The sequence below is a fragment of the Corvus cornix genome, chromosome 23, assembly GCF_000738735.6.
Source record: "Corvus cornix cornix isolate S_Up_H32 chromosome 23, ASM73873v5, whole genome shotgun sequence".
Classification (NCBI taxonomy): domain Eukaryota; kingdom Metazoa; phylum Chordata; class Aves; order Passeriformes; family Corvidae; genus Corvus; species Corvus cornix.
The window spans coordinates 3,938,842-3,951,318 of NC_046352.1; the positions used below are offsets into that span (position 1 = coordinate 3,938,842).

General features: G+C 49.2%; 1 protein-coding gene across 1 annotated transcript; it reads right to left on the reverse strand.

Annotated features, from left to right (window-relative positions):
* Positions 1–4,547: 4,547 nt before the first annotated feature.
* HOXB9 (homeobox B9) lies at positions 4,548–9,315 on the reverse strand. The gene is made up of 2 exons (XM_039564714.1): positions 8,618–9,315; positions 4,548–5,331 (listed from the first exon to the last, which is right to left on the reverse strand). Exons 1-2 carry the CDS (start codon positions 9,123–9,125, stop codon positions 5,096–5,098), a joined length of 744 nt encoding a protein of 247 aa, XP_039420648.1. The 5' UTR covers positions 9,126–9,315; the 3' UTR covers positions 4,548–5,095.
* Between the last annotated feature and the right edge of the window lie 3,162 nt (positions 9,316–12,477).

The following is a 12,477-nucleotide window of genomic DNA, read 5'->3' on the forward strand; positions in this document are numbered from 1 at the left end:
GATGCGCGCCCCACCTCTCACCGCATCTCTGCCGCTGCGTTGTTGCGTTATTTTTCCCCTTCGCAGCCTCTCATAATTTACCCTCGATAAAAAAAAAAATAGATGTAAGCTATAAAACCGGCAAAATAGCTATAATTAACCCTATATTTTATGCGCGGGGGGGGCCGGTAATGAAATCAAGGTGTTTGCGCGGAGCCCCGCGGGCGAGCGCGGAGGGGGCGCCTCTAACGTGGAGCAACGGCTCCACCTCGCGGCCGCGCGCGGAACTGCAGGGGGAGATTTCTTCTGGGGGCGAAAAAAAGGGGAAAAAACATCAAAATAAGAAGTCCCGCTCCTCGCTGGGAGGACAAAAAAGATTTAAAAAAAAAAAAAAAAAGAGGCGAAGGAGAAGAAGAGGAAGAAAATGCGAATTAATTTTTTTGCCCCCTCTTTGCCTGGCCGCGCTGGAGTTTTCTCCAACTGCACCATCCAGCGCGGCAATAAAAAAGAGGAGAAGGGGGTTTGCTTTTGAAACCCGCTATTGTTTCAAATTCCGAGACTAAACAATTGGTCATTCTGCTGCCGAGGAGGGAAGGGGGGGAAAGGCCGGGGCTGTAAAGTCATAAAGAGCTTCCCCAGCCCAGACGTCTCGCCAGAACTTCGAGTGTGCGAGCCTTCTGTGCGTGGTGGTGTTGTTGTTGTGTGCAGGGCTGGGCATTCGGGCAGCCTGGAATTGCTTTAAAGGAAAGAGAAAGAAATAAAAATTAAAAAAAAAAGGGGGGGGGAAAAAGGGGGAGAAGGAAACAAACAAACAAACAACAAAAAAAGAACAAAGGGAATCATCCAGAGCGCTGGATTTTCACGGCATCTGCAAGAGAAGAATAAATTAGCAAAAGTCCCTCCCCACCTTTTCTCTTCCCCCCCACCCTTCTTATTTTTTTCTCAACTGCCCCCTCCCTCAGGGAAAAAGAAGAAAAAGAAGAAAAAGAAAAGAAAAAGAGGGGAACTTTGTGGCTGAGGCAGAAACCAGAGCATTTACGCATTGGGCTTCCCCACATTCCCAAGTCGTTGGAGTAATTTAGGAGTTCCTGAAAGTTTTCTTGCACTGTTTCCTTTACAGCCGTTTAGTTCCTTAACCTTCAGAAATTTATACCCTATAAAGTTTTATAGCGGTCATATTCTTTTATTGCAGCACACTGCACTGAATTTTCCTTTTTTTATGACAAGTTACTTCCCTTTCTCTCTCTTCCCTCAGTAAGCTCCAAAAATCTTCCTTCTTCTTTTGTTTTCTTTTCAGAGCTGCCCCAAAGAAAGGATTTTTTTTCTTTTCTTTTTTTTTTTTCTCTTTTCCCTAAAGAAGTGAAATATTGCCCTTTGGAGTGGCCCTTTATGTTAAAAATTAGTGGGAAAGAGACTCTCGGTTCTGTTTCTCACTACCTGCTTCCTGCGGGGCTGAGCAGGTCTCGGGGTTTGTTTGGCTTTTTTTTGGGTTTTGTTTTTTTGCTTTTTTGTATTTTTTTTTTTTTTAAATATAGAGATAAAGCCACTTTCCAGGCACTTGTGTTTCTTCATGAGCAATAAAACGTCAAACGAATTTCGAGAGGGAATCACAGGAACCGCTCCTTGAGCCCTCGGAAAAAGGAACCGCGTGTCAAATCCGAGGTGATGCCAAGCGGGGAGAGCGGGGTGGGGTTTCCCCGCTGTTTGTTTTGGGGTTTTTTTGGTTTTTTCTCGGGCCAAGTTTCCCTTGGGCCAGAGGGGAATAAAGCGAGGAAAGGTAAAGAAAGCAAATCCGCGCTGAGCGTTTTCCCTCAGGCTGAGGGGGGAATAAAGAGATCAAACCTCCAAAAGTAAGAAATAAACACGCAAACAAGCGAGAAACGCAGCCAGAGATCCGCAAACCTCCGATTTCAGAATTAAAAATAATATTCATAACGAAAGATCAGACGCGCAGCAAGTTTGGGTGGGACCCAGCAAACACTTGCTGCTCCAGAGTGGAATTATTTCCACTTCTTCATCACTGATTTTTGTAAACCGAACCCCAAAGTGATGCTCAGAACGAGCGGCTCAAAAAACAGGAAAGCACAGGGAGGATATTTCTGGAATTTCGGGTGAAGCAGTAGAACACAATGACATCGCAGCTGGTTGTTCTAAAATCGGTTTTTATTCTGGAGCATTAAAACATCTCTGGAAAATACATCCGGGCTGATGCTACAGAAAACAATCTTTCCCAACATTTTTTTTTTTTTCATTTTTTAAGTAAGCATATTTCCTAATAAAATCAGCTAACATCTTAAATTCTATTTTAAAAGAACCTTATATCGTCATCTTAAAAATATCTGCTCTTTACCACAACTCTAAGGAAAGTGAGAAAACCGTTTCTAAATCCTGGTGGCCGCTGGGTTGCAAACATCAAGGAACTCGCGGAAAACGCTCCTGGGAATTAAAATGAGGATTTTGGCAAATCCGTGCTCGGTTCGAGACGTGAGGATTATCCCAGCTCGGAGCAGGTTTGGAATTCACCCATCCTCGAGGAGAATCAAACCAACCTGGGAAAATTTCGCCCAGCTCAAACGTCACTTTCCACCCCCTTTCTTTGACTTAATCACACTTTTAAAATAAATCAGCGCTTCGAGGCACGATCCTGCTGCCACCGACCCCGCAGCTCGAAACGCCTCCAAAGCAGCTCTTTTTTTTTTTTCATTTAGTTTTTAAACACAGAGCGAAGTTCGGTGGCGCTGAACTCCCTCCGGCAGCCGAACAGTTAAATTTGGAAGCCCCCAAGGAGCTGCTTCAGGGTGGTAAGTTTTACACGGGAAAGTCTGAGCGTTTAAAAAAGACCCAACCGAAAAACAAAACAACTTTCTGAGGAATGGTCTCAAACGCGTCAGCTCTGGTTTCTTGGCGAGGGGGGAGATAAATTTTTGTTTCAACCCCTCTTAAGAGGATTTGGAGTGGGGGAGATTTCAGTGCAGCTCCTCGGGTCTTATCTCCGGATCGCGGAGGGAGGGGGAAGGAAAAAAAAAAGCAGGAACACTTTGCAAACAGGCAAATCTGCGAATCTGCCTATCGCTGCTTCCCAGAGCAGCCTCTGCTCCGCAGATAAAAGTGGCCTCGCCAAACCTGGCGCGGAGGACACACGAGTCACTCCTGGAAACAGATTTGCGCTGGTTCCTTCAGATAAACAGCAGAAAAAAAAGGTTTTTCTCTGTTTTTCCCCTCCTCCCTATTCAAACAATCCGCCTTCCCCTCGCCTGGTTCCTCGAAAGCCTCCTGCCAGCTAAATATACAAATTCCGCACACGAAGCAAACGAGAGAGGTTTATTTCGATTTTTTTTTTTTTCAGCCACTACCAACTGCAGAACTCTTCCCAAAAAAAAAAAAAAAAAAGCCACAGCAGAGACAGAAAACGAGCTGCAACACTCACAGAAACACGAGCACGAAACACGGTTTACAACACCCACCACAGAACCGACTGGAACTAAACCCCCCCGAGCCCCCCCTCCCACCCTCATTCCCTCCCCCCTCCCTCCCCAAACCAAAGTTTATCCTTACAGAGATAAAGGGAACCCAAATCCCGCCCGGGCGGGATGGAGGAACCTCCAGCGGAGCTGTCAGAGCAGGAATCCTGCGGGACACGAGCCCGGCGAGCTCCAGATTTGGGACTTTCCGGGATGAGGATGAGGATGGAGAAGCGCGGGGGGAGCATCCCCCGGTGCCACTCGCGGGTTCCTCCCCGGGGTGGCACCGGGAAAACGCTCCCGGAGCTCGCTGGAGGAGGGGAAAAAAAAAAAAACCCCCAAGGCCACCCCGAGCCAAAGCCCGGCGAGATTCAAGAATTAAAAAAGCGTCTCGGCCAACGGGAGGGGGAAGGAATAAAAAGCCGGGCTGGGGTTGGCACTTCATCTCTGCAGCAGCCTCCTGCTCCAGGAAAAGTCAATCCACAATAAATTATAAATACCTAGCGCTAAGAACACACCCGGCCCCTCCCTGATCGCTCCACTAAGGTAGTTTGTTTTTGTTGTTGTTGTTTTTTTTTTTTTTTTTGTGGTGGTTTTTGTTTTTGTTTTTTTTCTTCTTCTTCTTTTTTTTTTTTTTTTTCCCCCTTAAACTAGAAAATCCCATTCTTCCTCTTCTCTAAAAAGTTAGGAATAAGTTGGCGGGGGTTCTTCCGCCCCCTTTTTTCTCCTAAATAATTTACAATGCGGCTCGGGGAGTGCCCCACGCACTCCCTCTCTCTCTCTCTCTCTCTCTCTCTCGTCTTTTCTCTCCCTCCCAGTGCCCCAGTATAAAACTACCAAAACCAGGAGGTTCTGCCCCAAAAGATCCCGCGAAACTTTTTCAGGTCAAAGTCCCAATTTCCGCCACTCGAATCAAAATCCCGCATTATAAACCGAGCTAAAAAAGTGAAATAACGGGAGGGGGAAGGGGGGGGGGGGAAGGGGGCGGGCGGAGGAGAAGGGGGGGAACCCCCATTTGGGGCTGTCATGGAGCGGCTACCCCGGGATGGAGTTGGCGAATTGCAAATGATTTGTTGGGTGCAATTAAAGGCGAGCCTTACGAATGTGTCTGTCTTGCAGGAGTTTAATTAAATCGTCTGGTTCCTCCTCGGCCACCTCGGCGGGCGAGTGCGAGCGTCTGGGGGGTTGTGGGGTGGTGGTGGTGGGGTGGGGTGGGGGAAAATCTTTGTCCTTGCTTGGAGAAAAGAAAAGACAGCGAGGTTTGGTGGTGGCCAGTTTTGTGGCGGCCGTCTTTGCTTTTCCACGGAAAAAAAAAGGGGGGGGAAAGCTGCTCCAACAGGAGCCTGTGCTCTGTCACACCGCGGGGAGAAGGGGGGAGAAAAAAAGAGGGGAAAAAAGACAAAAAGGGAGCAAGAAAAGAGAAACAAACCCCAGCACGTGTCCCCAAAAAGGAGCCGCACTTGGGGCTAAGTTGCCTCCAGCGTGGCAAGGCTAAGGAAAGAGATTTAGAAAAGGTTCATTAACAACATCTCGCATGCAAAAGTGGAGATGGGACTCGGGGAAGGGTCTCCCCCTGTTTTTTTGGGGGGGGTTTGGCAGCACCAAGCGGGGGGAAAGGGGGTCTGAGGAGGGGGTGCTGCCGCTTTTCTGCTCTTTCATTCCTTGCCCTGCTCCTTGTTCATTTTCTTCATTTTCATCCGCCGGTTCTGGAACCAGATTTTGACTTGTCTCTCGCTCAGGTTGAGGAGCCGGGCCACCTCGTGCCTACGGTCCCTCGTCAGGTACATATTGAACAAAAACTCCTTCTCCAGTTCCAGGGTCTGGTATTTGGTGTAGGGGCATCGCTTTTTCCTGGAGGAGCGGGCGTGCAGCCAGCTGGCAGCGGGGTTGGCTGGAAGAAAAAGCAGCGAGATCAATACGAGGCGAGCCCTGAGTGTTTCTCAGAAGGTTTTAATCACGCCATCAAATATTAAGATTATTCCTGCGCAGATGCACCCCCCGGCTTGGGGGGAAAAAAAAAAAAAAACAAACCCCAAACCAGGAGCTGCGAGGACGCAGGAAAATCACTGGGGGCCTGCGCAGATGGTGGGGGTCCCACCCCCGCATTCCAGAGGCATCCAAACCCTCTGGATTGGGGGGGAGGCGGGGATTGGGGAGCAGGAGGGGTTGTGGTGGGTGTTGTCCCTGTGCACCCCCTGTTTTGGGTGAATTTCTGCGGGTTTTGGATGCATTCCTGAGGGGTTTGGGTGCACCCCCGAGTTTTTGGCGTCCCCACGTGCCCTCCCCCTGCCCCATCCCTGCCAGGTGAACGCCCACATCCCCTCCCAGCTTCCCACATCTCCCCATCTGCACATTATATACAAAGAAACCCCCCCCCCCCAAAAAAATCACATTTCTCCCCATTTTTCCCAGGCGCGTTTATAGATTTGCTCCTCCAGACCCATCACGCAGAGAGGGGAGGTCTGGAGGAGCTTTTCCTATAAATCCTGCCTATTTTTCTTTTCCTTTTTCCTTTTTTTTTTTTTTTTGGGTGTGCTATGTGGCAAAAACCGCTCTGGCTGCGATAAACATCCTCTGGGAGCTGCCCGGGCTCTGCTGCCGGAGGTCTGGACAGCGTCACCCCGAGCCAGGGACGTTTGCAGGGCTGGAAATGCAGCCAAAAAATAAATAAAAGCCTGCCCGTCACTCTCGCGGGTGGGAGAAGTTGCGTGGGAATCGTGGAAAAAGGATATTTCAGGAATTCTTCGCGGGGTTGGGGGGGGGGGGGGGGAAGGAGGGACACACAAGATTTTGGGAGCAAAACCCACCCCCCTGGCAGACCCCAGAGTGGTGAAAATCGCACCCAAAAGCGAAGTGGGTTTAGGGTAAATAATGGGATGTTCGCTAATCACATGCAAATATTGGGTAACGGGGAGGCGGGCGGGAGGAAAATGAAGGGTTATGGACACACCACGAATTCCTGTTTTATTTCCTTTGCCTCCCCTGAAATTATGGCTGGAGCCATAAACCTTTACACCAATTAAATGGACCATTATAAATATACACACGCGCGCACACACACACACATCGGGACGGCTCCTCCACGCCAAAAAAAAATGAAATATATTGAATATTTAAAACTTAAAACAAAAATAAAATAAAATAATAATCCGGTTAATCTTCCTCTGTAAGTACGGCCTCTTACAAATTTGCACGGCTATTTCCTTAATGTAATTGACTTGATCTAATATGCAGAATTAAATATTAAAGAGGAGGAAAGCTGTTAATAATTGATATTGTTAATCCTGTTACCCATCCTTTAATGGCGATGGAGGGCTGTGCTTCATAACGGGTTTGGGGGGTTTTTTTCGGTCATATTTTGGGTCGTTGAAATATATTTTAGATGCCGATGTTGTTTTATCTCTCCACTGCACACAAATCCCAGAGCATGAAAGCGAACGGGGAGAGGTCCTGGCACCTCTTTTTCTCTAAAACCCAGCAGATAATTTAACAGCTCGCAGCGCCACGCGCGGGGCAGGGATTCATTAGGAAGAAATACTCGCAAAAATTGAAAGAGTCGGGGAAATCGGGGGCAGAACTCGCTGCAAACCAGCCCTGGCAGCCTCTCAACGGCAGCCCCAAATTAAACTATTCTTTTAAACAAAGTATGCGCTGCAACCACACGGGAACCACAGCGCGTCCACCCTCGAGCCTTTAAAATCGTTCTTTTCTCGGACAGGATTTTGCCAATATTCAATTTCAGCGGCACCGAGCAGGGAACGCGGGTGTTTGGTTCTCCGCAGGCATCCAGCGCCCGGTTGCAGTTTGTTCTGGATCCCTGCCCAGTACAATAGAACAGGACTTTTCTTTTTGTGTGTGAGTGTCTGCGGGCGAGTTAAAGGAGAGGAAAAAGAGAAAGGAAAAAAAAAAAAAAGAAGAAAAAAAAGAAAAAAAGCCACCAGAATATCCTGCAAGAGCAGGGGAGGAAATCGCGAGGGGGGAGAGAATATTCGGGGTTTTTAATGGCGAAAGAAGTTCATTCAAAGGGGAAAAAAATGCCCGGGGAGGGACCCCCTGGCTGGGCGCTGCTGCTCTGCCAGGTTGGAAAAGTTCGGCTTTCCCTGGAAAAATATTTCCCGGGAAAGTGAAGCCAAGGCTGTCCCGGTGCCTCCCGCTCCGGGGTCACCTTTCAGCTGGAAACCAGGTGCCAGCCGGCTCGGCACGAGGTGCGGACGCTGCTTCTCCCTCCCTCAAACGCTATAATTATTATTATTATTATTAATAATAATATTAATAGCGTTGTTGAGAGCATTCAATATTTTCCGGGCAATACAATATTATTTTTAGCACGTATTTCAAGCGGAAAAAGGCGACGCAGCCCGCGGAAAAAGCCCACGCTGGAGTTTATCTGTCTCCCCAGTCTGGCTACGTTAGGAATAAAAGCTGATATAAAAGCTGATATAGAAGCTAATTAACTTCCAAGCACCCCCCCTCCCTCCTTCTTCTCCTTCTTCTTTTTTTTTTTTTCTTTTAACTAGGGAAGGAGCGTGACTTTGAAATATTCATCCCCGCCGTGGTTGCGTTTAATAAACAAACAATTAACAGCACAAATAAACACGCGAACGCCAGGAGGAAGCGCCAGGAAAGCCCGACAGGAGCCGCGGAAGGAGCGCGGAGCCTCCGCGCCTTCCCCGGGGCGCGGGCACGGCGAAGCCCCCGCCGCTCCTCTCTTCCCCCCACGTGAACTTTTCCCCCTCGATTCCTCCTCTTTTCCCCCCTTTTTCCCTCTTCTCCCTCGCCCTCCAGCCCCGCTCCCTTCCCCGCGACATTTCCGCGCTGTCCGCGGCCCCTCCCGGCCCCTCCGCCCGCAGCCGCGCAGTTTTACTCCCCTTCCCAGCGCGTCTGTGCTGCCGGAGCCGGCGCTCTGCAGGAGCGAGCGGGACTCGCTCCAGCTTTTGTCCGCTCCGGACTCTCTTTAAGGCCGGGGACGACGCCGATTTTGATTTTTAGTTTTGTTTCCCGGCACAGACAATGCCAGCCCTCTCCCCTCCCCACCTCTCCCCTTAGGTTGGCATCAGCCAGCTGAGACTTTTTTTTTCTTCAAGCCCTGATTTTCAACTTTCCGCAGCATTGTCCCCCCTTTTTATTGCACCTCCTCCAGCTTTTATGCTGTTTACTTCCTCACTTTTATAACTTACTTTGATCTGTCCTGTCTTTGTCTTCGCTTCCTTCACAAACTTTATTGTCCTCGAAGCTGGGCCTTTGATTGGAAACGATCCCTTCCCTTGCAGCAGAAGTTTCTAAATTGTACTCCTGTGTTCCCTGTTTATGGACATCCCCGGGACGGCCCAGCAGCGGCTCTGCCTTAACAGATCCCTGCCCGGGGAGGGTCTCTGCCCTGGGCACGGGCTCCAGCCAGCTCCGGAGGTACCTGCTCTCAGCTGGGACGCTTTGATGTTGAATATAAGGATGGTAGACGGCAGGAAGGGTGCCAGAAGAATGTGGATTCAAAGGAGTCCAGGAGGCGCTGAAAACTGGAGGTTTTGGCTGGAAACTACAGGAGGGGAATTCTAGATGCTCACTGTGGCCAGCTTGCCTGGAACCCGAGTATTGCCCAGACGAAAATTTAGCTGAAGGCGAATCTTCGCTCTCATGACTTATGATAGAGTCGACATAATAATTGCTGAGAGTGCCAGAAATGGACATTCTCAGACATCATACAAAGCACGGTTCAGTGAAGGGAAAAAAAAAAAAAAAAGAAAAAAAAAGAAAAAAAGAATATATATATAGAGAGAGAGAGGACAGCTCTAGATTTGTACTCTACCCCCTTCCCCAACTTCCCAGCCAACAAAGTACAGTTGGGCTGCTGTGTTGTGAGCTCCCGGCGAAATGATTGGTCAAACTTTTTTCGTGTGCCTGATAAAGCGTCAGGCTCGGCGTAAATCAATCGCAGCCGAGGGGGCTGCGCTGCGCTGTCATCCGCCCTTGCATTCCATATCAAGGATGGATTGTTTTATGTTTATGCGATGTTGCAAAACGTCAGGAGTGGCGGAAAAAAAAAAAAAAAAAAAAAAAAAAAAAAAAAAAAAAAAGCAAAGCCACAGAGCTGGGGAAGAATATTCCGATGTCCCCCTTTCCCCCCAGCAAGGTTTGCTGCTGGAATATCGCGGGGAGGGGTCCGAAAGGAGGGATGGGGGGGTGGGATTTTTTTTTTTTGTCTCTGTCGAAGGAAGATGCTGATGTGTTGGCTTTAATAACGATCATGGGGGAATAGAGATAGAAGCCGTTCTTTGCCACTCGGGCTCCAGAGAACGATAGCGGAAAACAGGGAATAAGTACAAACCGCCCCCACCCTCCTCCTGGCCGTGATTTCATAGACGTGAGCGTTCCTTATGGTCATACACCGACATAAAACCACGCCAAAATCCACGTTTTTGGGAAGGAAAACAGCGGCCCTGGGTAGCCGGAGTGCTGGGGAGGGCGCTAGAAATAATTAACCATTTGGGATGGGGAGAGGGGATGCTTAACGCGCTACAATAACGTGGGCAAATATGACATTTTAAATGCCACTGGCGTGGAGGTGTCACCGCGACTTTGACCAGCCAAAGCAGCCCCTGGGTGCATCCAGCGCCTGCCTCGGGCTTGGTGCTGGTGGGTATTTCTAGAAGTATTATTAAAAAATTAAAAATATCCCCGCACAAATGCCCGCGTGTCCCGGGGCTCCGGCGGAGCTGAAATGATTCCCCCCACACCGCTGAAATCAGAAGCCTTCCCCGAACTTTACAAGGCCAGTAAAATCCAGCGCGCCACTGATCCGGCTTTGTTACGGAATGCCTTAAACTTGTGATGGTTAAAGAGTTTAATAAAACTTACATTGGCTTTCTTTGATTTTTATAGCCTCGGATTTATTGCCCGGGGAAGAGAAAAGGGGGCAAAGAAGGGACCCCTCGCCCTCGCAGCCACCGCGTGCCCCCCTCGCATGTCCGTGCCCTCTCTGCGTGTGCAACGCCACCCCCGCCTCACTCGTCTTTTCCCGTGTTTTTCCCCCAAACCCGGGGATTCCGGGGTATTTTTTTTATTCCCCGTGATCGGAGCTCGGTGCGAGCGGCGCGGGGGGCGGGGGGAACGGGCTCGGTGCTCCCGAGTTCTGGGGATAAATCCCTTTATTGCCAGAGGCTCCGGCGGCCTCGTAAATGTTGGGTGAAGGGAAAGGTGCTCTCCACGATCCCGGCAAAAAGTGATTCCCTGGATTTCGGCTGTAACAGTCTGGCTCAATTTGCCTCTTTTAATCTATTGCCCCTCCGCCCTGCTCCGTCTCACCCCAACACCCGAGGATGTTTAAAGTGAAGGGCAAAGAGATTTCTAGGAATGATAAATCATCGCGGATCCCTTCCTGGAGTGGATGGGGATGGAAGTCTTTATTAACAGGCTGATAATAACAGGGGAGAGGCGCTAATAGCCGCCTGAAATGAGAGAAAAATCTATTTTCGCCTTCCTCTGGCCCCTCTGAGCGTCCGCGCCACACAAAACAGAGGTGGGAAATTGCTACCAGAGGTGTTTCACTAATAAAGGGAGATGATGAAGGCGATTAAAAACCTCCATCCCAAAGCCTGAGATTTCCCCTCGTCCCCATCAGCGCTGCTTTTCCACGAGCATCAGCCCCGTGCAGGGACGCGATTTCCCCTGTCCGGAGCTCCTCTAAATGAGGCGCTTTTAGGACGCATTTTCATTTTAAAAAAAAAAAAAAAAAATTAAAAAATCCAGAGGGTCGGGATGATGGGCGAGGAGAGCCGGGGCGGAATGGCGGAGATTTGATTCGATTCTCATTTTTGCCACCATCGGGGTGGCCAGAGCCCCCCAGGCAGCTCCACATCCTTGTGCTGGAGGAGCAGCTCCGGTTCCCAGGCTCCAGCCAAGGTGAGCTTTGGGGAGAGGTTGGAGACCCCTCTGCAGCCCCTGGGCTCGGATCTGGCCCAGCCGGGGGGGGGAAATGTCCCCAGGTGAGTGACCCGCGAGGTCCCCTCTCCTTTCCAGGGGTTATTCCAAAGGAAATCCCAAAATCGGCGGAGGGAGAGGAATCCCTTCCAGGGAGCAGCGCGAAGCAGGATCTCTGCTCGCTCCCCTCCATCTCACCCGACCAGGGGTTGTGGGAAACGAAGGGAGAATTCCTGATTTTCCCAACTTTTCGCATTTCTACCTCCTTTTTATTTTTTGGATTTTTTTTCTCTTTTTTTTGTGGTTTTTTTTGGTTGTTTTTTTTTTTTTGGTTTGTTGTTGTTTGTTTGTTTGTTTGTTTTTTCCCCCCTTCCTTCTTTAAACTTCCTGAAGAGTTGCTGAGGTTTGGAAAGGAAAAGCCCGCGTGTCACCAGGCATGAAATACGAGCGGGTGGCTCACGTTGTCATATTTCTCTGCTTTATTGCCTCCCAGAAATGATTTTTTTTTTTTTTTTTAAATAAAAATCAGACAGTTCCACAAAGAGATTCGGGGCGACTCCGCAAACGCTGCGAGAGCTCAGGAGAGGCAAGGGCTGATTTAAGCGTCTTGTGGAGATTGAAACTCGCTCGGCGCCTGGGAACGTGTTTATCCAGCTGATGGATAAACAGCCGTGCTGGTAGCGGGCTGTTGAATAAGGCGAGATGGAATTATTGAACGTTAATTGAAGCAAAACACCTGTTCTGTGCTCGCCAGATAGATTGGCCGTGTCTTACCTGTAATAAATATATTCCTGAAGAAAAAAATAATAATAATAAAAAAAAATCCTGGCGCGCCTCCTATAAATAATGATGAACTGTGGCAGCGCGAGTATATAATTTTCTGTAGTATATAAATTTCAGCCAAGAGGGATCCTCGGGAGCGTGGCTGCCAGGCAGAAACCGAGGGGTTTTCGGATCCCTGGTGGATGGGAACCTCACAAGAAGATCTGCAAAAGCCATTTGCTCTCGCTCCTCTGGAGGTTTCCGTGCGTTCAGGAGTTTATTTTTTATGCATCTCGCCGTGGTTCATCTCCTTGTAGCCTTTTCTGAGAGGGGATTAAGGCAAACGATGGCTCGGAGAGCT

Bases quoted from the DNA above. Each gene is read 5' to 3' on its own strand.
- HOXB9 (XM_039564714.1), bottom strand. From the start codon at position 9,125: ATGTCCATTTCTGGCACTCTCAGCAATTATTATGTCGACTCTATCATA. The intron at 5,332-8,617 runs GTAAGTTATAAA...TTTTTCTTCCAG, and splicing joins CAAAGACAGGACAGATCAAA to CCAACCCCGCTGCCAGCTGG.